This window comes from Dipodomys merriami, unplaced genomic scaffold (genome assembly GCF_024711535.1).
Source record: "Dipodomys merriami isolate MVZ:Mamm:240054 unplaced genomic scaffold, mDipMer1.0.p SCAF_31, whole genome shotgun sequence".
NCBI classification, from domain to species: Eukaryota; Metazoa; Chordata; class Mammalia; order Rodentia; family Heteromyidae; genus Dipodomys; species Dipodomys merriami.
In genome coordinates, this window is record NW_027204604.1 from 2,827,932 (window position 1) to 2,855,457 (window position 27,526).

At 37.3% G+C, this 27,526-nt stretch overlaps 1 protein-coding gene across 1 annotated transcript in view; it reads left to right on the forward strand.

The window, feature by feature from the left end:
- The window catches only part of Ush2a (usherin), a 640,266-nt gene that overhangs the window by 296,533 nt on the left and 316,207 nt on the right, over positions 1-27,526 (forward strand). The window contains exons 32-34 of the mRNA XM_070041435.1: positions 16,905-17,064; positions 18,340-18,511; positions 24,598-24,745. Coding sequence (XP_069897536.1) covers positions 16,905-17,064; positions 18,340-18,511; positions 24,598-24,745 — 480 coding nt within the window. The remainder of the gene's footprint in view (positions 1-16,904; positions 17,065-18,339; positions 18,512-24,597; positions 24,746-27,526) is intronic.

The window sequence follows — 27,526 nt, forward strand, 5'->3', positions numbered from 1 at the left end:
TTAAATTTGAAATACCTAATAGCCTGCATTGCTATCTTGAGGAGGTCAATATAGACGATGTAGATCTGCAGAATGTATTCATTGGAAAGGGGCTTGCCTCTTCTAAGTCAATAAGGAAAACTGATGGAATGGAAAGTGGGACTTTATGCTTCTCTTGCTCCCTGACTTTGTATCATCTCTGTTTCAATCAAGAGGAATAATATGTCCTCCTAAACTACTCAAGGAACTGGAAGATATAGGAGTTAGCTAGAGCTGCACAGGCTGGCTGGTTGAACCGACAGGAATTTATTATTTAATAATTCCAATCACAGAAGCTCCAACATCAAGGTGTGTTGGAGATGTGGTGTTTCCTGGTGCCCCTCCTCTGGGTTTGCAGATGGCTGGCTGCCTTCTTTCTTGGTCCTCAGATAATCTTTCCCCTGGGAATACATCTCTATAATCCTTAATTTCTTATCCTGGAAGCTAAAGAGAACTGCATTGGTGTTAGAGAGTCACAAAATCTCTCTCTTTTTTCCACAATCTCTTTTGAACTTGAACCTCCACCTCTTATAGGTTGTATACCTGAATGTAGCACCAAATTCAGGTTCAAGATTTTAGCACAAAAGGTCTACATTAAAACAAGGAACAGCATTGATTTCCTTTGTCTGTTTTCTTAGTAAATATTAAATTGTACAATGTGAAATGTTTCATTTTGCTGTGTATATGCATATGATGTACTCTGCACATATTCACTCCCTTCATTTATCTCTCTCTTTGCATTTTCTTTAACAGTACTGGGGTTTGAACTTGGGAGCTTCATCCTTGCTAGATAGATGCTCTACTGCTTAAACAATGCCCCAGCCCTTTTGCATCTGGTTAATTTTCAGATAGGATCTTTCTTTTTGCACAAGATTGCCTGGATCACAACCCTTCTATTTATGTCAACTCTGTAGTTTCTTCATTGATTTTTTTTTTGGTATGGACAGTCTGTCTCTGATGATACTACAGCACCCACTATGATTCCCTCTGGATTTATTTGTCCCTTTCTGTCCAGTAGTATTTGTTTGGTAAAACAGGTACATCAATATTTGGCACATATAAATTTACAATTATATCTTCTTAATGGATTTGTCGTGCATTAATATACAATGACTGTCTTCATCTCTTCTGATTACTTTTGGCTAGAAGTTTAGTTTGTCAGATATCAGTATCTATTACTCTTGGTTCTTTTCATTTATACTATCTTGGTATCCGCGTCTCCAACCTTTCACTTTTTGTCCTGTCTTCACCAGTCAGGCATGTCTCTTGCAGGATCTTTTGTTTAAACCAATCAATCAAATATATGTTTCCATTGGAGAGTTGAGCCCATTTCCAGCCCTTTGGATTGGATCATTGAGGAGTTACGAGATTTGGAGGAGGCATATTGCCTTGCTTTCCCCTATTTCTTGTGTGTCTAGGTTGTGATTTGTACATCTATTGTTTTATTTGGTTGATTTCTTAATGAACAGTCTTCAAGACTCAATCTCTAGTACCATCCAAAGTAGAGAAACCTAAAGACTGTGTCAAGCTGGTACTGTCTGGGGACTGAGGGCTGGTCTAGTCAAGGGACAAACTGCCTTGACTTTAAGTTTTTCCTTCTTTTCATACACAGAGTTGCTGTTAGCCTCAGCAAGCTTTGCCCCTTGTGAGCTAGGCAACTTTCCTCTAGGGCCAAACAGCGTCCTCCCACCTTTGTGTACGCAGGGCAGCGAATGTCCTACCCTAGGGGTTTACCCCCTAGTCTGTAGTAGAGAGAGGATAGCAATGGCAGCACTGAGATCTCTGAGTGGGAGGATTACTAATCTATTTTCCTGTGGAGGTCAGTGCTTTCTGTTCCACTTGCTGGGCAGAGAATCATGCTAGAATATAGAAGTAGTGAAGTGTTTGCTATGATCTCAGGTAAGGGGCTTCTTCCTCATCACAGAAGACAGAGGCACCAGTCCTGGCCCTCTTCATTACCCAAGCTCCCCCACTGTTCGGATTTCTCAGCAAGTCTAATTCTCCCCACACCCATCTTTGTGTGTCTCCAGACTCCCTGTGTTGTGATCATACCATGTTTTCAGGTCCCTTGAACAGTTTAGTCTCAGAATATAGGTCACCTTCTGAAGGTGGCACTTGTTCTTGGAGTTATGGGGAGTGATAAAATCGACTTCTTTTTCCCCAGTGCTACCCTGTCTGACAATGGACTTCACTATTGTTCTAAACACCTACAGTGACTTGTAAGAAATGTAAGCTTATCCCATGTCTAAGACTGCCAGACTGTCACCAGGACCAATTGGCTTCTCTTGGGTTTGTGGCTTTGCTGTCCCCTTCCTCCCCTCCCTGAGGGAGGTGTGTTTGTGTGGTGTGCCTTTCCTACCTCTCCCTGGGTTGTCTCATTGTTCTTCACAACTCTTCCATACAGTCTCCATGCCTGTTTCTGATTTCTAATGCTCTGCCTCTTTTTATCTTTGAGGAATAAAGTCTGTCTTTTGTGACAATGACTCTTCTTATACAGAGTCACAGAAAGGAAACTTTTACTCCATCATCTTACCACAGGAACCCTCAGTATTGATTTAAGAATAAAGGGATTCATTTTAGAAAAAGTTAATTTGAAGATTCTATGTCATTATGTTGAGAATTTGCTGGAATTTCACACAAGTAGGAATATTTAGAGACAGAGTCATTTATCTGGGACTGACCTACATCTCATGGTGTCATAGGAGTGCCCAGTGGTTGTCATAAATTGAGGAAGAATTTGCCTCTTGCTTCCCTGTCTTATAAGGCACCATAGTCTAACGTGCAAAAAGAAAAAAAAAAGCAAACGAAACAAAAACAAATGATACTATCTCGTGACTATAATTATGAAATATTTTCTTACAGTAAAAGCTAATCAATTTTATCTGTCCTTTGAGATGAGATTTTGCTGTTTTCCAGGCTGGTCTAGCTCTCCTGGGTTCAAGTGATTGTCCTTCCTCAGCTTCCCATGTTCCTGGGACTTGAGATATGCACCAGAGACATTTTAATCGAACAATGAGAAACTAGCAGTGAGGGTTGAGAAAGACTCTACTTAGGCAAAGATAAGACTCTTTTCTTGACTGAAATCTCATTCCCACATTTCCTATGCTTTCTGTGCTACGCAAGCCTAGAATAAGGCAAACAGAGTTAAAGAAAACATTTCTGTACAGGGTTGGGAAACTTGTCTCATACGCTTCAAGGTTTTTAAGGGCCATTTCAGAAGGATAATATTGTTGTGTTATCTCCCCTACAATATTTATCGTGGCATATATAAGACTGGAGACTCCTGGGAATATCCCACCAAACATGCAAATCTTTGAATATCTATTTTATGTAGAGAGATTAGAAAGTCACTTTCTGTCACTGTGTAGCCCTATTATGCAAAACAATCGAGAGAAGGCAGTCCATAAATCCTGCTAAGGTGAAATTCTGAGTATTGCAAAGACTATGTAGATAATTTTAAGAGATTTCCCCTCTGCTGAATCATAGTTATAAAGTTAAGCTTGGTTTTTTAAATATAAATCAAATAAATGGTTTCCATAAAGCGACACACTTTTAGGATAAACTGAACTCCAACAAACTTATAAGTAGACATTTTTCAAACATGTCAATGAAAAAGTTGCTCTGAAAAAATGCAAAAAAATCAAGTTCAGCTTTTGTGTTTGTATACTATTTATTCTAATGGCAATTATATGCAAGCTCTCATCATAGATATACTATTTTCAATGATGCACTATGAATAAAATTATCTCATAAACACTATCATTAATCAAATATCAGTCACAGCATTTAAGGTGTATATAGAATATCATTCAGAAAAATTAAAGCCCTATAAAATTACTAGCATGAAAGGTCTAAAAAAAGTTCATCATGATTTCACTCCTGGTGAAGTTATGTATCAACTATCATTTAGAGACAGATGTTTGCTCTCAAAAAAATAAATAGGTACATATTAATTTATTTTCTCACTTTGCCTGATGAGCACCACAGCATAAATAAACACCTAGATTTATATCTTATCAATACTCTCATAATTTATATGGACTTGACAGTGTAGTATTATAAAAAGATAGAATGAAAAATAAGATTTTGTGTGTCTAATAAAATGCTAATGTTAATCCTCTCCTGATTTTGTCAATAAGTATTTTGAAGATAATATTCTTCCCATTTTAATTTGGTATTAGTGAAACTTTAGTTTTTCCCTAAATTAGCTCCTCTTGAAAGTAGGTTCGGTCTCCTTTGCGGAAGATACACAGTATCTGTGAGTCTGTGGTTCTTTGCTTCTGTGCTTTTGTAATATGTCTTCACTACAATAGCAGCTGCATCATTAAAGATAAAAAGGGGGCTGTGCACCGGTTGCTCATGCCTGTAATACTGGTTATTCAGGGGGTGAAGACCTAAGAATCATGGGCAGACAAATCTGGCAGTGTCTTATCTCCAATTAAACAGTATGGCAATAGAGCATAAGAGGTAGAATGCCAGCCTCAAGCAAAAAAAGCCAAACAATATTGCAAAGCCCTGAGTTCAAGCCCCAGTATTGGAACAAATTAGAAAGGAAGAGAGGGAGGGGGGAGAGGGAGAAAGAGGAAAGAAGGAAGGAAGGAAGGGAGTGAGGGAGAAGAGAAGAGTGGAGAGAGGAGAAGACTAAAGGAGAGGGAAGGAAAGTTATGACATAAAGCCAGCAGTCTGGGAATCCAGAAGAATTGGAAGGATGCAGTCTGTAGATAGGGAAACGGGAAATGTCAACCTTTGCTCTTAAGGCTTTCAGCTGATAGAATGAGGTCACAGTGTGGAAGATAATCTGTTTTCCTTAAAGCTGACTGATTGTAAATATCAATTACATATAAAAAGTATCTTCAATATCCATACTACTTTTTGTTCACTCTTTGTGTGTCTGTTTGGTGATGTTGTTTTGTTTGAAACAATGACTCACTATGTAGGCCAAGATGACCTGAATCTATATAACACAGGCTACCTTGAAGCTCTAAAACCTTCTGCCTCAGCCTCCTGAGTGTTGGATTACAGGCTAGTCCCACACTTCTGGCTACAATAGTGTTTGACTAAACAAGTGGATGTCACACCATCACCAATGCATACTTCCTTTAAAATTGTCAGTAAACTATCAACTATTAACTATTAAGCTATTCTTAATTAAAAAGTTAGATACTGTCATCGGGTAAGCATTCATAATACAAATGCAAGAATGTCATTAGATCATTTTTTTTTGTCGGTCGTGGGTCTTGAACTCTGGGCCTGAGCACTGTCCCTGCACTCTTCAGCTCAAGGCAAGTGCTCTACCAATTGAGCCACAGTGCCACTTCTGGTTTTCTAGTGGTTTTTATAGCAGATAAGAGTCTCAAGGATTTTCCTGCCCAGGCTGGCTTTGAATCATGATCCTCAGATCTCAGCCTCCTGAGTAGCTAGGATTACAGGTGTGAGCCACTGGCACCCAGCTAATTAGCTCATTCTTTAAATGTGCTGTCTTCAAAGAGAAAAGCCTACCATTTGATGGTAATGGTTCAAGGGTGGACAGTTCTTGAGAAGAGAGCAAGAGCCTATTTGAGGACCCAAGCATTTCTGGTTAGGAATTTGCACTTGTAACACTGACACAAGCTTTAAAAAAAGCACTTGTTGCATATGATACATTGTATTTTCACTAGTAGATGTAGAAGCATAGCTCTAATAGGATATTTTCCCCCATCCTAACACTGCAATTTAAATTCTTGGAGTCTTTTGTGTGCATTTTAATGCTTTCTTCTTATATGCAGAGTTACCAGGGACAACTTGTTCAGGATATAATTCCAGTTTCAATTGCAAGAGCTTTGGATGTTGAATTAAACAAATGGAATTCTCCCAGCCTCTGTCACTATTATAGCTAATGTCTAAGAAGTAAACATTTTTGCCCCACACAATAATTCTAGATGCTAGTTCAGACTTCTTGTAGAGAATTTAAAACTAGAAAATGTCTGACACTGAATTCTATTTTTATGCATAAAAGAACTAACTTCCAATGAGCTCAAAGGTTTTGCCCAGGTCATCAAAGCAACAAGGGGTCCAGGGATAAATGAAGGTTTCCTGATTTCCCCACCAATTATGAGCATCCATTACAATCATATCTACTGGCATCCAGTGGTCTTCAACTACCCTCAACCTGTGCTTCTGACAGTTTCTTACTCAACTATGTCCTGTGCCCAGCCAAACTGAGTTAAACCAAACATTGTGTCTAAGCTTGTGTTGAAATTATTTTTAAACACCCTTTGACCACTCTCCCTATTCACAACATCTTTCCTCTCTGTCTGTACCTTAAAGGTTTTGATTTAAATCTTACCTGTTTTGTCAGTATTTATCATCAACCAGCCAGATAGAAGTTTCTTTTTGAAAATATTAAGGAAGTATTGACATGCTTGAATGTAAAAAAGATTTTAATTATCTACATAGCAAAAAGAAAATAGTTATCATCATAGAACAGACAAGGATAAAAATATTTTATAATATACTTATTTAATAAATACTGATGGCCTGTTAAATAACAGTGTGCTAGATGTCATATCTGAAACAATTGAATTATTAATCATAAATTTAAAGAAGAGGAACATTCTGTTAGATACAGGCCAATGAGATAAACAAGCACTTTTCAAAAGAAAAAAATACGAATAATTCAAAGCCAGCCCGAGCAGAAAAGTTGATGAAACTCTTTTTCCAATTAACCACAAAGAGCCAGAAGTGGAAGTAAAGCCCAAATGGTAGAGTGTCAGTCTGAAATGAAAAGGCTAAGGGATGGTGCAAGCCCCATCACTGGCACAAAAAAGAGAAGGAAGAAGAGGAGGAAGAGAAGGGAAAGAGGAAGAGGAGGAGGAGAAGGAGGAGGCGGAGGAGGAAGAGTAGGAGTAGGAAGAAGAAGAAGAGAAAGAAAATAAATGAGAGGCTATTTAACATTCATAAAATTTGTAAAAGCCTCTAAAAAATGAATCTGACACTAGAAGGGCAGATTTATAGAGAGTAGAAAAAGCCTTTTTATATACTGTTGATATGAGTGAAAATCAACATTTTATATCAAAATATACATCATTTTTGAAGTTCTGTCCTTGCTTGTATGTTCTTTGTATTCTATTCTTCTCTACCCTATTGTTTTTCTTTTTCTTCTTCAGGTTTTTTGTTTGTTTGTTTTTGTCTTGTTTGTTGTACTGCCCCTGAGCCCTTTTGGTTGCTGAAGATAAACACTCTATCACTTGAGCCACAGCTACACACCTGCTTTTTAGTATTTAATTGGAGATAAGAGTCTCAGGGACTTTCCTACCCAGGCTGACCTCAAACCACTATCCTTAGCTCTCAGCCTCCAATGTAGCTAGGATTACAAAATGAGCCAGTGGCACCTGACATTCTCCACCTAGTCATCTCTGGATCCTTAGGCCTCCAGCAGAGAGAAGCACTGTAAGGAAAAGAGCAGGCAGGACTCAGGGCGGGGCTGGAACCATCCTCCCCTAGTCTGTGTCTGTACCAATGGTAGTAACTGCTTCTTAAATGCCAAGGACCTTTTCCTAGAGCACAGCACTTTCCCAACTTGGTGTGGACCTCAAGATTGATGCGGAAATTGTGCATCCTATTTCTAGCCACCACACAAGTGATCATTCTTCAATGTTCCCCTCAACTCTCCTCTACACCTTAAAACCAGTCCCTTCTACCTTTTCTCTTTAATGTTATCTCATTTCAATGTGTCCTCTGTCCCTTGTCAGGATCCCGAATGATCCCAGCTTGTCTTTGAAATTCCACTTATGAGATTTTATGTTAAAGAAATACTGAAGAATGTACCTCATAATATAATAAATCTGATGGAATGTCAGAGTAGGAGTGAAAGATGCTACTATTGAAGCAGGAAAGAGTAATTAATCCAACGCTGGAAGAACTGGAGTAGGTTTACTCTAGGAGATGGCATTTGATTTGCATCTGAAAGCTGGCCTGAGAGTTTGCCAAAAAAACAAATGTATACGTCTTGCCACCCAAAAGACAGAATCATGGCTCTTGAGGGCAGAGACTCATTATTTTCTCATGCTGTAGGCTGCCAAGTACAGGGCTAGGCTGAAATAAATATTGAATTAATACTTAAGGATTGATTGTGGGTCTTCATTGAAAACTCTTCTGAGATGATACTTTACAGAACTGACAGGGCACTTAAAAGTATCTGGCAAGTAGTGGATAGAAGTCAATATTAGAGCTATTACTTTTACTAAATTCACAACATCTTACCTTCACAGTCATATTTTATTACATTGATTCACTAACACAGAAAGACTCTTTTCTTTTCTTTTCTTTTCTTTTTTTTTTTTTTTTGGTCCATCATGGAGTTTGAACTCAGGCCTGCCTGGGCGCTCTCTCCTATGAACATTTTTGTTCAAGGCTAGCTAGCACTCTACCACTTTGAGCCACAGCTCCACTTCTAGCTTTTGGGTGGTTAATTTGAGATAAGAATCTCAAAGGAACTTTTCTGCCCAAGCTGGCTTTGAACCGCAGTCCTCAAATCTCAGCCTCCTGAGTAGCTATGACTATAAGCATAAGGCACTAGTGCCCGGCTTGACATTTATTTTTCTATTTTGTCTCCTTAATAACATTTGTGGTTTAACAGTCTCTTAAGAATCTTGTGTAATATTAACTGACTCCTAAATTTGCCAAAGAACGTAGTGAGTAGCAAGCTAAATTCTAGAGAAAAATGTTAAGTTTTTCAAGAAAGCTTTAATCAAGTTATATAATTGTATTTCTTGAGACAATGCTGAACACTTAATCTCAATCCCATCCCCTTGGATTGTGAACAGAAAGAATTGATAAAAAAATCAAAAGCCAACTATTTTCCCCTAATCTTCCCTTTATCTTCCCTTGTCCGCAGACAAGAAAGTAGCGTGAGTAGGATGGTGGGGTCAGAAGAGAAGTAAAGGGTAGGGACTGATATACGTTTACATTATACAAACAAGTAGGAGAACAACGTTCGGTTTAATATAGTATAATGTATTACCAAGAACATTAGAGGTTGGGCTGGGAAGGTGGTTCCGTGGTAGAGCGCTTGCCTTGCATGCCTGAGGCCCTGGGTTCGATTCCTCAGCACCACATAAGCAAAAAGAAAAAAAAAACAGACGTGGCGCTGTGGCTCAAGTGGTAGAGCGCTCGCCTTGAGCTGAAGAGCTGAGGGACAGCACCCAGGCCCAGAGTTCAGGCCCCACGACTGGACCACTCCCCCAAACAAAAAGAACATTAGAGGTATTCAGGAAACCAGATCCGATAAGAGCTGGATAAGAATACTGTCAGCTTATGGGGTTTTTCATAGCAGTCTTTTGTTCTAACCAGTCAAAGAAGAAAATAAGGAAATAAATAGCAGGCTTTATGATCACAACTGACAGTAATAGGTGGGGTTTCATCTCTCCCCAACACGTACACACATACCCCAGCCCTGTCTTCCTCTCCAACAAAAAGCAACTTGTAGTCAGCAGGACTTTCTCACTCACCACAGGCCACCTGCCTCAATCATAATGCCCTGACCAGATCCTCCTGTCCTTATCCCCAGTTTTCATATTGAATTAAAGCCTTTATTTCTTAGTCTTCAGGAATGCCCAGAGGATTAAGAGTCATAAGATATGTTCATGAGAAAAGGCATCCTTGTTCTCAGAGTTTATAATACCATGAATAATTATGGCTGGTATAAAGATGCTTACAAGGAAGATTGATTAAAAGGGCAACTCAATAGAGTGCTAACTATGCACATGTTAAGGACAAGCAAGAGTCTCCACAGATGATATGCATGTTGAATAGAGTTGGATGAAAATGAATGGATGTAGATTTTGCCGAGGAAAACTTTTAAGAAGCATTATAACCTTGGATGGAAGAATTTGTTGTTTGTTGGCCTAATTTGGACACAATTTTATATCTGATTCCTCAGCAGGAAAATTGCAATTCTAACTGTATGAATTTGTTTGAAAGCATAAGATGAGATCTGGGTGGTGGTAAATTATTTACCTGTCCCCTTCCAAAAAGAAAAAAAAAAGAAGCTTCAATAAGGAACAAAAAAGTAAAGCTAAATAAAGCCTCAATTTTTATTAATTATGAGGTGAGAATGTCATTTTTCTGAAATCAAAAAGGCTGAGCAAGCAAGTACAGAGTGCAAGCTAATTACACAAGGCAGAAGTGAATGTAATGTGACATTTCACATGCTGTTTGGTGTAGCTCATTGCTGTCCAGGCATCTATCACACACACACACACACACACACACACACACACACACACACACACACACACACACACACACACACACACACACACACACACACACACACACACACACACACACACACACACACACACACACACACACACACACACACACACACACACACACACACACACACACACTCTGTCCATTCTCACTTAATTGGTACCTTCCAGTGGTCCTAAAGTTTGAAAACAATGTGACAGATTATGCGGTTACTGCCTAGAGCATTCATGCCCAAATTTTAAACATCCAGATGACTGAAGAAAGGATGCACACACAGGACAAAGGGAAATGATCACAAAAAAAGGCCACACTAAAGCTACCAGTACAACTATGTTTATTGTAGCATTATTTACCATATACGATTTGGGGGGAAAATCATATTAAGTGAAGTAAGCCAGACCCAAAGAAACATAGGTCCCATGGTTTCCCTTATTTGCAATATTTAGTATATGTCTAGAATAATCTTAGCAGATGAGCAGAATAGCTCAATAGCTATGACTGTATGAGATGATGCTAAGCAAAATGAACTCCAAGACATGGACACAAGAGGTCTTTCTTTGTTGTTATTGTTTTTAATGTACAATGGGGATTTTTTGTTTCTTTTGTATGTTCTTCTCACTGTGGTATATCCCCTATTGTTACTATATTTAATTTTGGAAACCTGGTATTGTATCTACATTTGTTTGAATTAGGGAAGGGAAAGGGAACAACAGAATGGTGAGGTAAAGGACAAGGGGGAACCGATGTAACAGTGAAATACACAAGACAATATGTTGGAAAGGATCTGTACAACTTGGGGTGGGGGTGAGGGGAGAGAAAGTAGAAGAAAAATGAAGGAAGGGGTAACAACGTTTGACAAGAAATGTACTTATCACCTTACTTATATAACTATAACCCTTCTGTACATCATCTTGACAATAAAAAAATTTAGGAAACATTAGCAAGATACAAGAAATACAACCAGGTTAATGTGTCACATCATCATAAAGCAAGAACTGCTTTTGCATTTGTCGAATGGGAGAAATGCGTTAGAAGATATAAAGTCCTCAGTTTACACAGGGAGTTAAAAGAAAATCGTTGCCTGCTTATTAGTTCATTTTGTAAACTGAGATCAATGAAATTTCTCTGAACAACAGCATGAAATCAATTGTAAAATAGCATATAATTCATGGGCAGTATTGTAAATTATAGTTTGCTTGACAGTAATCAGTGGGGTTTCCATGCACTTCGATGCATTTCCTTGTAACTCATCTGAGGACAATGGCTGCGGATCCATTTCTAACGCATATTATGGTGATCTGTTTTTCCCTGTCCATGACTCCCTCTGTTTGATCTCATGCAAATGATGCAATCAAGCAAATGGAAAACAAGATGTTGTTGCTAAGGGGCTTTGACAGACAGGGACCCTTCTGTTTCCAGGGATCCCCCATCCTCCATTTACATAACTCAGATTTGTATACATACCTGCAATTGTTTAAGCCCATTGATCCATGGCATTGCTCTTGGAAGGCCTAATCACATCCTTAGAGACATATTATCAAATCAGTGGCCATTAGTCCAGGAGACAGGTGTCATGATACTCCTGTTAGCTTTAACTTTTAAACTGCTAGCTTATGTTTCTGCTTCCTCATAACCCTCTTTTCCACTTCTTTTAAATAGCTCTTCTGAAAATAAAGAATGAAACCTCCCAATTGTCTCTGTTTCACATAGCCACTCTCTCCTTCCCAATGCCTCCTCTTCTTTGCTGATGTTCCTTTCCATTTTCTTTATAGACTCATCACATTTCACCAAGGCTTCTGCAACCTGTGCAACTTCTTTTACCATAAATCCAGTCAGATTCTGCTCCCTTCTATTTTTTCATGCATTCCTCCGTTTTTCAAAGACCATCCCTTCTTTATCTTTTTTATGGAAATGCACGGAGAATAATGCACTTTGAGGTGAACAATACAAGCATAAAAATGACCCAGGAGTCAAAAAAGCTATTTAATCACCTTGGCATCTGTTATACTATTGAGGTTGTAGTTTTCAGATTTTTCAGAATCAAAAACAATCCCAAGGCCTAGCATGGATACCAGTCACACTTCTCAAACAGAAAATGTAGCCTAATCCTATGTTTCTTTTGTGAACTAACTTACCAGAAAAAGAAAGAAGTGGGAGGAAAGGTTTAATTCTGCAGGAGTCCTAAGAGTCTTCATTTTGTTATGGTCAGACAGGTGTAGGTTGAACCCATGACACTTGCATATATCAGTTTTTAAGACATATACTCATGTCTCTCACTCCTGTACACTTAGGTCCTGACTTATAGAGCACAACTTAATATCTGACTTCACTCCCTTATAACTTATCACTAAATTAATCCAGGTCATTTTGGAGCTAATTCTTCATTGATGGTGTGAAAGCATCCGGTTCATACTTAGTTATTCAGTACCTAGAGCTTGGCCATCCTTGGTGCCTGTCTTCTCTGTACAGTGGAATTACTCCAGAGAAAGCCTCTTAGATCCAGTCTGGATGCCTGTCCATCCTTATCATTTCTACCTCACACATAGGAACATGGAAATATCCCATGAATTGTCTATGGCTCTAAATTTTCTACAGACACCATGGTCTTTTCATTTGTTTGGCTCTTAGGTTTGAAACTCCACCTTAAAAGTTAGTTGGGGAGGTCTGAGTTTCCCACTTCCTGTTTCTCCTGGATGTTATATCTAAATTTTGAGTCCTCTCTCTATTTTATCAAGTGATCTATTCAGAAGTTTTCTTTTACTGTTGCCTATTTCCTGCCAGCTACTATATGTATAGACAATAACTCTTAGATAGTTGAATCCTAAATATATGGCTTAGGGAAATTTAAATAAGAATTATATGATCAAGGGAGAGGGGATCAGAGGCAGTATGAGATAAAAGGGAAAAAATAACAAGTCACTATGAGTACAACCTTGCTTTCCGTTTCCATGTCACAGATCATCATTATTATAGGAATTCAGAGGAGGAGGCCCCAAGTTTAGATCCTCTAGGTTCCTCAAAATAATTGCCTAAGCCATGGCTGAACCATAAGGGTAAATGTAAAATAATATGTTACCAAGCTTAAAAAAGAGAAGACAGTACTTCTTGCTGAGCACCCAAAAGAGCCAATTCAAATAGGAGAACATACAATTGTCTTAAATTGTTTCAGTGTGTTCAATCTGAGATATCTTTCTGACAATAAGATAATAAAATGTATCCAGATCTAAGAAATGAAGCACAGGACTGATGGGGTAAAAACAAATTCCACAAGACATGGAGATAATGGCTTCCTCATGGATGACCTAAGATCCCACCCAGGCAAATACAACAGTGACAAATAATCAGAACATCTTAAAAAAGAATAATAATAACTAAAAAAAGAACAAGGACAAGGCATTATGTAGTAGTGAGAGAGTGAGAGGATCAATTTCATTGATACGATTAGTGAATGAATTTGGAAGGAACCGGCTTGTGGCCGGTCACATTTTGAATCCTGGATATTGTTTCTGGAGCCAATCAAGTAATGAGCATCCCTCTGCTGGAGGGTGGATAAATAAATGAAGTGGAGGTGAAGGTTAGTGTGATTGAGGAAGTTAAAGCAAAGCCAAAATTGAAGATGAGTCATTATGAGGATGTTAGAGTTGCCAAAAGGGGGATTATGATTGAAAAGAAAACCGAGCCAATGCTGAAGTCATGGCGGAAAGAATAAGGCTGACACTGGAGTATAAGAGGGCAAGTGTTAACTAGGTTTGGGGCCATTTATCTGTTCCAGGTAATGAATTGATATTGATAAACTCTGACCATTGCTTCTCCATCAATGTTATACATGTATATCATAGGATATTTGGGGAAAAAATACGCTCTGCCCTCAAACTAAATTGTTTGTGTTATATACCCTTGCTTGAAAACACTGTTAAACATTTTGGTCTTCCTCGGTCTCCTTTTTTGCTTATTAATTTTTATTATATTTCAAATGTGGTATGTTGAAAAATATGCTGCTGTGATGTTTAATTAGGTGTACAGCTTTGCTTCTTATTTAGTTAAATTTTGGCAGTACTGATGTTTGAATGCAAGGCCTCATGCTTGTTATGGTGGTGACTCGAGCCATACCTACAAGCCTTTCTTTTGGCTCATCATTTAGAAGAAATTCAGTGAACTTTTATGCCAAGGCTGACCTTAAACTGTGATCCTCTAGATCTTAGGCTCCTGCATAGCCAGAATTAGAGGTATAAGACATTAGAAATACAGTTAGTTGTTTAACAGTGAATCTTCTTTGTAAATTGCAGACACCTTTAATAGTTGGACAATTGTCTTTATTAGATTTCTAGACTTTTCGATATCCTTAGACATTGCTATATTCCTGAGGAAAAAATATGATAATCTTAATAAAGGACATAAAGCTTTCCTGCTATAGTTGTTCATCTTTCCCTGGTCTTAAAGATAGCCCCATGAACATAATAGCAAATAATCATTTTGTATTCAAAAAGTTTCCATTCTCCTGGGAGGGATATAAAGTCAAGAAATAAATGGCAAATCAATGTCTGGATTAATTTTTTTGATAATTACAGTAAGAAATTACGTAAGATGATATAATCAGAATAAGATATTACTGATCGTTATCTGTTGCTATAGGAGCCAATGTTGGTTTTGTGTCTGAAATGACTTAGAGTAGAATCCTCAGCTTCACCTTTCTGGAGGATACCAAGAATTCAGAGACTTGGGAGGGGTCACAAAGTTTCTGCCCATGAGCCAGAGAAGATAAAGAGATCACTGCAGTGTGTCATCACAGAAGCATGTTTGGCTTGTCAATATTGGCCATGGTGGTTCTTTGCATGGTGGTTATTCTTTGTGTGAAGTCCTCCTGTGTTCACTCCCTTGACTACATCCAGCCCATTACTATGCTTGTAAGTTGCATGAAAGGTCATTCCAATCACAGGCACCTGTTCTGACTCAGTCCTACGCCCAGTCTAGACGCTAGCACTAGAAGCTGTGGCCATGCACTCTATCACCACTTTCAAAGTGTCCTTGTAATGGATCATCTGATCACATTGATTAAGGGTGTCCCAACTCATTGTCAGCAAGTTGTTAAAAAAGAAAGAAAGAAGGAAAGAAGGAAAGAAAGAAAGAAAGAAAGAAAGAAAGAAAGAAAGAAAGAAAGAAAGAAAGAAAGAAAGGAAGGAAGGAAGGAAGAAAGGAAGAAAGAAAGAAAGGAAAAAAGGCAAAATTTAATTGAAAGTCTTACATCTTTTGTTGACCACCTTTTGCTCTCAAGTCACTTTATTTACTATAAAATTACCAATTCATCTGTCTTCAGGTAACCTACGTGTTTAAGCAATTGATTGGACTTCCCGTGAAAATCTAAGTGTTCTTTTTCCAGTTTACATTTGCTATCAGTGCACTGCAAAATGTATTTGCCTGAATTAGGCTGTTTTTCATTATTCTTTTAAACATGAAAATGTTTCAAGGTTAATAGGAGTAAAGAATATGCCTCACTTAAATTGTGACTTATTTCAAAGATGTCCCATTCAATAATGATTATTTTTAGTAGTGTAAAATATGAATGATGTTCAAAGCTTGGCAAATCTGAATGAATTTTGGTAAGATTATGAAATACCTTTTAAAGTGAAGTGTTCATGGCATTTCAAAATTAAATTAAGAGCGGTCTAATGCAAGGGATATGGTACCTATTAGAAAGATAAACAGGTACAATGTACTATGGAAGTTCGGATTTAGAAAAAAGATTACTACAGTAATCTTTATATATAGTACCAAGGTACTATCCTATCGAGTTTTATCAGTATCTTTGATATGCAGCTCAAATGTATTTAGATAATCTCATTCATTAATCACTCATTGATTCATATGTATATATTTATACATATATATATATATATATATATAAACATGATATGCTAGGCATTGAAATGGATACTGGGAATGCAAAAGGATTAGAGCACCATTATTTTCTCTTAATGTGTTCAGAGCATTGGAACAAATAAATAAGCAAATAATGATGACACTACATTGTAATTGTCACATTAAAATTCTGTGCAAAAATTTCCACCTTGTATCTTAGTGAGAGCTGGGATAGTTTCTAACTTACGAGTGGTTTTTTTTTTTCTTCTTAAGAAAGAAGCAGGCATTTACACTAAACCTGACTATTTGAAGGTCAAATAATAGTGGGCCAGGTAGATAGAAGAAAGACATCTGGCAAAAGGAATTACAAACTCAAAGTGATTGTTACAGGCTATATATTTGCATTTCAAAAGCAACTCTTGTTGTCTTCAAATATGCTTTAAAATAAATTAAATATCTCATTTATTTTTATGGGGTCTTTGAACTAAGACTAAAATCCAGAAAATGATTTACTTGATCATAGGCACTCAAGAAAACAGCCAAATTGCTAAAATGAGAAAGTCAAATCAAGAGTTTGACTGATACATGCCTATTTAAATAGTGCCATAGTATATTTAAGAGATTAACCACTCTATATTTTATTACTATTGACTTTATGTCTATTGTTAGGTTAAGCTTTAACATCTCCCAGAGGTAACAATGTACAAGAGTGATGGATGAGATCTTGAGTAATAAATATGATGGTGAATAAATTTTTGTTTCTTTCTACTCCCTAGATTTAAGGGTATTTATGCCCCACCAGTTTCTTCTCAGTGCATGTACCCACGTGGGCTGCACAAACAGTTCCAGGGTCATCCTTTATACTGCACAACTTCCCCCAGAACAAGTGGATCCCCCAATTTTGACCGTCCTGGGTTCCAGAACTGTACATGTACAGTAAGTAGAAATGTGTCTGTCAAACACTTATTCATGCAAGAATTTCAGTGAGTTTCATCAATTGGGGGAAGGGCTTGTGACATCAAATTCATTCTATTGTAATGGAATGCATAGGAATAATTTTATCAATGATTCTGGTAACCTTTGATTATCATTTGCCGTCTTCATTTCAATTGTGCCTCCACCCAATCAGGCTGAGATACATGTGTATACAGACCCACAATAAAGGACCAACTGACCATGTACACAAATGCTTTTAGCATTTAAAATTTAAAAAATTTTAAATTAAAAAACTGGAAAGTAATGAATACACGTAAGTATATAATACCTTTTGAAGGATAAACAGGACCTTCTTATTTACTTACTCCTTTGTAGTTGAAGTCAGAAAGGAAATTTTGCATATTTAGATTATTTCTTTTATTTTTAATTTTTTAAAGTAGTCGTACACAGGCCTTTCACTTCCACAGACATATGAAGAGTAAAGTGCATCTTGATGGATATCACCCTTTCCCAGATTATTTCTGGTATTAGTGGTTCTTGTTCATTTCCTAACATATAGATATCTAGGAGGCATAGGGTTTACTGTAATTCTGTGCTAAAATGGAATAGTCCTCTCTTATCATTAATTAATGCTTAGTCACATTTATCTCTTCTGGTCCTAGTTTTCTCTTCTAGGAAAGAAAGGATGGCACTGAAGTAATTAGGACATTCATTTGAGCTGAAAAGCATTACGATTCACACCCTTTGCTCCATGCAAACTTTCGTATTGACTTTCAGTTGTCCTTCAGCCAAGGCCTGTGACCTATGCCAAAAGATGTCCCAACCAACCTGAATATTCCTTAGTTCAACTCCTGTGTGGGACTTGCCTTTCTCATTCTAGATCATTCATAGTAGCCCTCTTCTGGTATGTATTTTGCTCTTCTTTCAACTCACCCATATCAAATCAGCCTGTTTCCTCCTTCAAGAGGCACTATCTGATTACTTGGGCTCTTCTGGTCTTCCTCTTCCTTGTATTCTGTCAAAATATGTCTACCTTTCCTGAGTAGCTTGAAGAAAATACATTCTCCTTGTCCTTCAGTTACTTAAGATTTTAATTAGCTAATAGTATAAAAATGTGTAAGTGAGCTAGAAAGGCATCGCTGTTGAGCTTACCATGTCTTGTTTTCTTATAGTAGCACAAATTCAACTTCCTATGTGACCTTTGATAATCCTGCACATTTCAGTTTTGACTTGAATGAATACTGATATTAATGCTATAGTTTTTTTTATTCCCAGATGGAAACAACCACAGAAACTCAATGGGATTCTGGAACGCTACCTATTATATATTTCAAATCATACTGGCGATTTTACAGTTTGGAATGTCATCTATAACAGCACTGAACTTTCCCAGCAACATGTACTTCGATACCTTTTCCCTGGTAATAAATACCTCATCAAGCTGGGAGTAAGTTCACTTTATTTCTGTCACGTTCTCTGGTCCCACCCTTTACCTTACTACTTCCCTTCCCTTTGTTTCTTCCTTTCTCCCTCTTTTACTTTAAAAAAAAATATTGGAATATCAGACACCTTATGTTTTGATTTTTATACTGAAAACTGACTTCTTATCCCAAATGTGAATTCCATTAATCCATAATCTACATATATATATATTTTATATAATACAAAACAACATATAACCATCTGAGTCAGATTTTTCTCAAATCTAATTTGAGATTATTAGAAAGAACTTTTTATAGCCGGGTGCCAGTGGCTCAAGCCTGTATCCCTAGCTACTCAGGAGGCTGAGTTCTGAGGATCATGGTTCAAAACCAGCTCAGTCAGGAAAAGTAAGACTCCATGAGATTCATTATCTCCAGTGAACTAGGAAAAAAAAACAGTAGTGGAGCTGTGGTTCAAGTGGTAGTATGCCAGCCTTGAGGAAAAAAAAGCTCACAGGTAGTATCTAGCCCCTGAATTTAAGCTCTAGAACCAGAACACACACACACACACACACACACACACACACACACACACACACACACACACACACACACACACACACCACATTTTATTATTGGTAGTATTTCATAATTATTGAATGATTTTTTTTCCAAAATGCTGAGATTAATGAGGTAATTGCCCTGTGGAGCTTGTATTCATTGGAAAAATAAGTCACAGTAGGAAAGTGTAAATCTTTATTTTAAAATGAAGGTTTAAATGACCCTCAGATATTCTTGATTGTTATTTTAGTGTGGCTTGTATCAGACTTCTGTTTCAGAAGAACAGTCATTTAATGAAACCTTAGAATCAACATAGTTTACAGGTTTCTCCAGGTAGACAATAGCATTTTTTTTAATGCAAAAGAACACTTTCATACAAAGGTCTTTTAAAAGACCTTGATATTACCATGGAATTTATACTCAGTGGTTTCTTTTGTGGTGTTTTTTATGAAATATAATCTTTTTTAAGTTTAATAGCACATCTGAAAATAACTGAATATAAACATGAGATTGTCCCTATTTGTTCTAAACACACTCTTCATTTTATAGCAATACCTATATAAGGATATTTGCTTTGATAAATGCCATAGAAAATATTCTGCTCTTGATTATGAATAAATTTACATTTATGTAGACACTGTGTATGCATTCATTTTACTTAACATGCTCCTGAATGCTCTAAATATTATACCACGAGAAAATAAACTGCATTCAAGTACTGCTGTCTGACTTGACACCACAAAACAAGGACAATCAGACAATGTTAAAAAAAAAATCCTGTTCAAAATCACGCCATGTGTCTGGGTACTCAGCACAGCAGATGGATTTTTTGAAACAATGGTTTGGTTACTTACAATTATATTATTCAAGAAATAGGAAGGTGTGTATTAACTTGATTTTCAAAAGCTAATGCACAAGTCTTTATTACTCTCAAAATCAAGAGATATTTCAACTGCTGGGAAGCTACCAATATTAAACCAGAAATGGTTATGTTCTTGACTTTTATCCAAAGGAGGCAAATGAGATGAAAATAGTTCTACTCCCAAGGCAATTCTTAGGCTATACTGTACAGTCAAACTCGATATCCTGCATTTTATAATTTGGGAATACCTTGAAAAATAAGTAACACTAACATAGTAGCCTGTTCCCTTGAGTTTTAATTCAGATTCTAGCACTAACTGTTTAACCTAAGGCAAATGCACTTAACCTAAATTTAGGACATTGAACTGAATAATTTTCTTGAACGATTTTTTTAAGCCATAAAATGCCATTATGCTAAAAACTTAATCCCAAACAAAAGTCTATGAAATCAAACAACATCTGTCAACCACAGAGGAATGTTGATGCAAGAAGTCAGAAAGATTTGGAAGTCCTTGCCCTAGCACTTGTTAGGCAAATACTCTTGCACACATTATTTTTCAATTTCACTGTAGTTATTAGGACAGAAAATACTCTAATGTATTTTCAGGGTAATCTTAACTGAAAGGTTTTCTTTTTTTACTTAACCCTGTTAAGCAGTAAATTAAATGAACCAGAACATTTTGGGTTCATCCTGGTTAATTGAGGGATTATTGTATATTTCACAGTTTCAATATAATAACTAGCTCTCAAGGTCATTAGATTAGAAGAGGGAGATCACGTTCTCAGCAAAGTGGAGTTGTCTTTAGAGTGTCTTAGCATGTGTATGAAAGGTTGGAAAACAAAGAACCTGAGCAACAAAGACTTCAGATAGCTTTTGCAATAACAGGACATAACCTGGCGATGTGAACCATGATGCTCTGCTCCAAGCTTGGAACAGCAATGGTATTCACTTCGCATTTGACTGAAATATCAACTAAAACCTTGCTTAGCTCTGATGGCTTACTCTTGTAATTCTAGCTATCCACATAGGCTGAGATCTGAAGATCATAGTTTGAAGCCAGCCCAGGCAGGAAAATCCTAGACTCTATCTCCAGTTAATCAGAAAAGGCCAGAAGCAGAGGTATGGCTCAAGTGATAGAGAACCAGCCTTGAGCCAAAAAGCTGATTGAAAGCACAAAGCCCAAAGGTCAAGCCCCAATATTGGCACAATAGTGAAGAAGAATGAAGAAATGAATGATATCAATAAATAAAAACATAGTCTACATCTGTAGACTACATCTTCCAAAATTCTAGGCTCAGGTACAAGCATGCACCTGATAGAAATAGCTAGTAGATCTTTCACGAAGGAATACATGAAGAAATGACCAGTTATTTCATAAAGAATCTTGGGCTTTTGATATAATTTTTTTCTGGGGAACCTCCAAGTTACTGATGATATGTTTTCAAAGTAGGTGTTCCTGTCAGAGCAAGGAATAACACATAGTATGCTGGGAACCAGCATTCCAACCCTATGACAGGACGCCCCAAATAGGCAGATCATAATTCTAACACATGCTGAGGCAGGAAATGAGATGCTATCTTAAAAAATAAGCCACAGAAGAGGGGCTGGGAAGGTGGCTCAGTGGTAGAGTGCTTGCCTTGCATGCATGAGGCCCTGGGTTAGATTCCTCAGCACCACATACGCAGAAAAAGCCAGAAGTGGCACTGTGGCTCAAGTGGTAGAGTGCAAGCCTTGAGCTGAAGAGCTGAGGGACAGCGCCCAGGCCCAGAGTTCAGGCCCCAAGACTGGCAAAAAAAATAAATAAATAAGCCACAGAAGAAAGAGAGGGCTGGAGAGTAGGGCCCTACCTAGCAGAATGCATGTCAGCAAGCGCAAGGCCCTGAATTCAAACCCCAGTATTGACCAAAACAAGAGAAAAAGAAAAAAGAAAGAAGGCATTCATACATTATGTTCACACATAACACAGATGGCTTGGCAGTGTGATAAAGTGTGATAGTTCTTAATGAACACAATAAGTCAACAATTAAGTGAAGGCACTAAAGGCAGACAGGTCTCAATTAGGTATTGTTGGATAATTCCCCTATCCCTGGCAGCCATTTGTCAGTTTGTGAATGTTAACTGAGGCTCTTAAGACTGAAGAGTTTGGGCTGGGAAGGTGGCTCAGTGGTAGAGCGCTTGCCTTGCATGCCTGAGGCCCTGGGTTTGGTTCCTCAGCACCACATAAGCAAAAAGAAAAAAGCCGGAAGTAGTGCTGTGGCTCAAGTGGTAGAGCGCTAGCCTTGAGCTGAAGAGCTGAGGGCCATCGCCCAGGCCCAGAGTTCAGGCCCCATGACCAGACCCCCCTCTCCCCCCCAAAAAAAAGACTGAAGAGTTTGACTTTTCAAGAGAACCAGGAGTAAGTTCGCATGTATTTCTATGATTTCACCAGCTGTTAATATACACTGTTGTATATTAACAAACAAAAACAAACAACCTTTTGGCTTCTTGTGGGGACTTCATTAAGTTACTAGTTTACAAATGTCAAATGACACAGTCCAAAGAATTGTTGTCCCCAAAGAAGAGAATGTTCCCATTTGTGTTTGAAAATATACTATAAAATTACCAGAACAAAACAAATTTTAAGCCACATTTTGTTTTAAGAAATAGAAAGTTGTATATAATGTAATATTTCATCAGAAAGAATTAGCAAGGAAAAAGTTTTAGGATGTGGATAAGAAACACAAAAGCAGTGAAAGTCTGACAGAATGCCATCTGTATAACAATATGATGTTGCAACATTTTTTTACCCCTAAGGAAAAAAAATTGGAAAATTCAAGTGAGGATATTTTCTGTCTCTGAGGACTGGACAGAATGTTCCACTGATCATATATTTTTTGATAACTCAGAGATCTCATAGGGCCTTCTTGTCCACCATATTTTCATTTGAATCAAATGTGAGTTTTTGGATGTTTATCTTGTTTTAATTTTAAACTTTCCTGGCAAATGAAAGCAAGCACAAGGGTTTGGCCAAATGGTCAATGGATTCTTCTTTATTTGTAAAGACTTTATTCATAGGAAGAAGAGATTTTTCCCTATATCTCCCCACTCCCAATGTGTGTGTGTGTGTGTGTGTGTGTGTGTGTGTGTGTGTGTGTGTGTGTGTGTGTGTGTGTGTGCGCGTGTGTGTGTGTGTGTGCGTGTGTGTGTGTGTGTGTGTGTTTGTGAGTATATTTTACAACAAAGAATTAGAGAACCCTGCAGAGGCTATTTAAGCCCTAATCTTAATACCCATACCACAATTTCACCCATCTGAAACTTGCTTAAGCTGATGTGAATCATTCTAAAGACAGAGTGCCTATTCTTACAGAGTGGTAGTCACCAGAAATTGTTAACTATACATTTTCAATTATATTTTTCTTGAAAAATTTGCAACTCATTACAACATAGAAAAAACAGGGCATTCTTTAAAAACACCATTCTTTAAAAAAAAATTCTAAAACCAGTAAGCCTCCTCCTGTCCCATTCCCCAAAATCTAACTAGAAAGCAGCAGTTAGGCCAAAATAAACTGCACTTGTAACCTGAAGAAATACTGAACAAGCTTAAGTTCAGCTTTTAAATTTCATTGTAAGTTTAAGGTTATATTTGTTAATATTTGCTACTAGGTAAGGGCTGAAAAAAAAAACAAAACAGAAACAAAGACAAAACCTGTGTACATGTGTCAATTTCCAGAAGAAATATTTGGTGCAGTAAGCTTAAGAATTTCTTGCAGTTCATTGAAAAAGCGCCCAAGAAGTTCTGGGTGATAAATATTTATTCACCATTTCCAGCATTAGTGATGTTTTATTGCAGTTCTGTGATCAATTTTAATTTTATCAGTCATACTTTAACAAAACCATATCCTCCAACACACAGTAAAATCATTTAACCATTGAAAAGTATTTTAGGCTGACCAAAAACACTGTACTAGTTAAAGAATAAACATGAGTCACTCTGTAGCAAACAAAAGCAATGATATTTGATGTACTTCTTATTCCCAACCCAAAATACCTATTTATCTTGAAGTGTTCTTAGTCTCTGACAGTTTGCTCTGTGTTTGTGTGTGTGTGTGTGTGTGTGTGTGTGTGTGTATGTGTGATCTATGTGTATATGTGTGTGTTTATTCTGGAACCTTTTTTTTTGTGGGGGTGGGGAGGTCCGGTCATGGGGCCTGAACTCTGGGCCTGGGTGCTGTCCCTCAGCTCTTCAGCTCAAGGCTAGCGCTCTACCACTTGCGCCACAGCACCACTTCTGGCTTTTTTTTTTCTTTTTGCTTATGTGGTGCTGGGGAATCGAACCCAGGGCCTCATGCATGCAAGTCAAGCATTCTACCACTGAGCCACCTTCCCAGCTCCTATTCTGGAAACTTTTGTTGCAGTGTAATTTCAGCGAGACTACACATGCAGTCAGTGTGCCTTGCATCTCTCTGCTCTAACCAGCATAGTTCTTTGACTCATGCATTCCAGCTTATTTTCCACCTATTGGTCATGACATCCAATCTCCTAAAAAAGCAAGATAATTAAATGTCAGACATTAGCACTGAAACCTATTTGTCTTCAAGTGAAAAGGGGAATCATATTTAAAGAATCGAGAACTTGTGTTGTGGATTCTCTTTTCTCAGTGCTAACCTTTGAGGGCCCTGAGTAAAACTGTTTTCTTGTCTGTCTATTCAGGCTTGCACTGGAGGTGGGTGTACACTGAGCGAGGCCAGCGAGGCCCACACAGATGAAGAGAGTCCAGCAGGTGTGCCGGCCCCCAAAGTCCACTCCTATGCACCTGACTCCTTTAACATCTCCTGGACGGAGCCTGACTCTCCGAATGGTAAGTGAACTCTTTTAGCCTCAAGTTAAAAAGATGATTAGCAAAGGTAAATTAATATTCTAAATGGCAGCTTATATGTGGTGCTTAATTTTTAATGATCATTTTAGCACATAAAATACCTGAGATAGTATCATTGTCTATAGTTGGGGAGATTGTGGGTTTTTCAAGGCTAACACACAGTTTTGGTGGCTCAAAAGTGCTCCCTTTTGATGGTTCTTGTGTACTGCATCTTATTGTTTAATGTGTTCCAGGAGAGGTGACGAGAACAAATGAAGCTTCCCCAAGAGTGACATTGTATTTTCAATGACATTCTCTTTGTAACCACCACTAGTTCTTCCTTGGAGGAGTAGAGAGGTGGGAAGTTCATGTACATATTGCATTTCAAAATGCTTTTGATTTAATAAGTTTATCTTTGGAAGAGGTTACTTGGAACTCCGTGTTCTTTAATATACTATTTATAAATATTTCAACATGCAGTTTTTAAACGATGGGCATATTAAACATACATACACTTATACTTATTTACGTTAAACTGTATTGTGTGTATTTGTACATGATACATATGTCCTTGTACAGTTTAGAACATTAAAACAAAAAATCTCATTATAAGAAAATTTTAACAGCACTTAGGTAAAAATTGATTTATTCGAGTGATTGGAACCATCTCTAAGATTCACACAATTGGCCCTTGTTTCATACTGGTAGGAGCTTCTAGCACTTTAATTTTCATTCTTCTTTGAGACATATACCAAGAAAGATGAATCATAGAAACTGTTTTAGGTAAGTCGTTACTGAAAATTGAAATGGTCTCTTTCAGCATAGCTAAAAAAGAATGGAAGAGAAAAATCATTTATTAGTTTGTCTTATGTTTACTATGATATTAATTATCTCAACTATCTCATTTTAATTAAACTTTTGGCAAATATGGTAGATACATTTTCTCTAATAGAGAGAGGTCCAATAATTAGAGTGAATGATAATCTCTTCTACTGGAATTATTCCTGTGTTACTACAAATTTTCTAATAAAAAAAATAAATGGATGTCCATGTGATACTATAGTAAGCAGTCAAAAATCTTGTGGTACTTCCTATTTCACAAAGAAATCTGGTCCATGGGTGGCAATGAAAGTGGTAATGATTTGTTCTGATTGGATTGTTGTTAAATGCTATTCCATGATTTGCATAATAGAGCTCTTCCCTTCATTCCAATTGGTAGATGTAACTGAAAAGATGAGGAATCCTTGTTCATTTAGAAAAATACTTTCCACACCCCAAAGCTCATTGTTTGCTATGTTCTGTACATCACAAAGCTGCTTTGAAATATATTCAATGAATAAGACAAAATGGAAAGTTTTTTTCTATCATTTCTGTACTAGTCTAACGTCTTGAATCGAATCATATCAGAATTTTTAGGGTGTTTTTTATCGGAGAACAGTGTACACACTTAAAATAGTTTTCACTAAAAAAAAAAAATACCTACCTTGCTAGCCTCTCGTCCACTTGCCCCAAATTTTCCAGTGTTTAATTTCTATTGTGGATAGACTGGAGAAGGTGATCTGGGTGTTGAAAAAATTGAGTCCTCTGTTTTCAAAGTTCTCAGGTTCCACAGAAAACCTATGGAATGAAATCCAAATTCTATACTCTTGATATACCTACACTTATATCACTTTGTAATGTATCTCTTTTTTAAAAGTCATTCTGCAGCATTTATTTATAACAATATACAATTGAAAGACACTGACGTGGAGTCAAATAAGCTTAGACATCCATGATAGCAATCATGAATTATTCCTTTCCTTTCACAGAGTCTCGGGAAACACTGTACCTCTCATTGGTAGCCCTATATTTAGTTTATTTAGTATTTCCTTGTGAGTATCTTTCTGAAAAAAAGTTTAACTCTGCTAGTCCATGAGCCAGTTATGTGCCTAAATTGAGTTTCTTCACTAGGGCTTTATGATCATGAAGAAAAAGATTCACTAAGTAGAAGTAAACCCATTTTCAGCAATGATAACTGATTATTTTTTATTCATGATACTGCGTGACAACATGTGAAAAATATTTCTTAAAAAGGTCTGTTGTGGGGCAGGAGGACTTGGGGAGGTGGGGAAGAAAGTGGTGGTAGGGGGAAAACAAAGGAGGAGGTAACAATACTTGCTACAAAATGTACTCATTACCCTACTCATGTAACTGTAATCCCTCTGTACAACATTTTTACCATATATATATATATATATATATATATATATATATATATATATATATGGTTCTGTTGTAAATACCTGTTTTAATCAGATGTTTACAGTAGTCTTAATCAGAATGGCTCAAAAAACAAACCCTGTTTTGTTTTGTTTTGTTTTTCTGTTTTTACAGTTAATTAATTTTATTGAATTCAATTAATTTAATTTACTGAAGGCAGGTTAACAGTGAGATAAGTAAGGTGATGAGTACATTTCTTTTTAAACACTGTCACTCCCTCCCTCAATTTTCCCACCTATAACTGAGTCTAACTGAAATGATCAAGCCCAGTGATAACCCTTACCCAAGGCACTATGAGAATCACCTGTATGCTTGTGGCCTTGGGTCTGAACCAAGGTAGATAAAACCTACTTTACCATGCTTGGCCCTCCTCTACTTTGTGCTGGGCTGATTGTACCTTGGGTCATAACAGGTTTCAGATTCCTAGACAATATTTCCTATCTTGTTTTTGTGGGTTTTCTTTTATTACTATCCCAGCAGCAACATGAACAGTGCCTGACCTGTAGTAGTAGGTTTTATCAATGA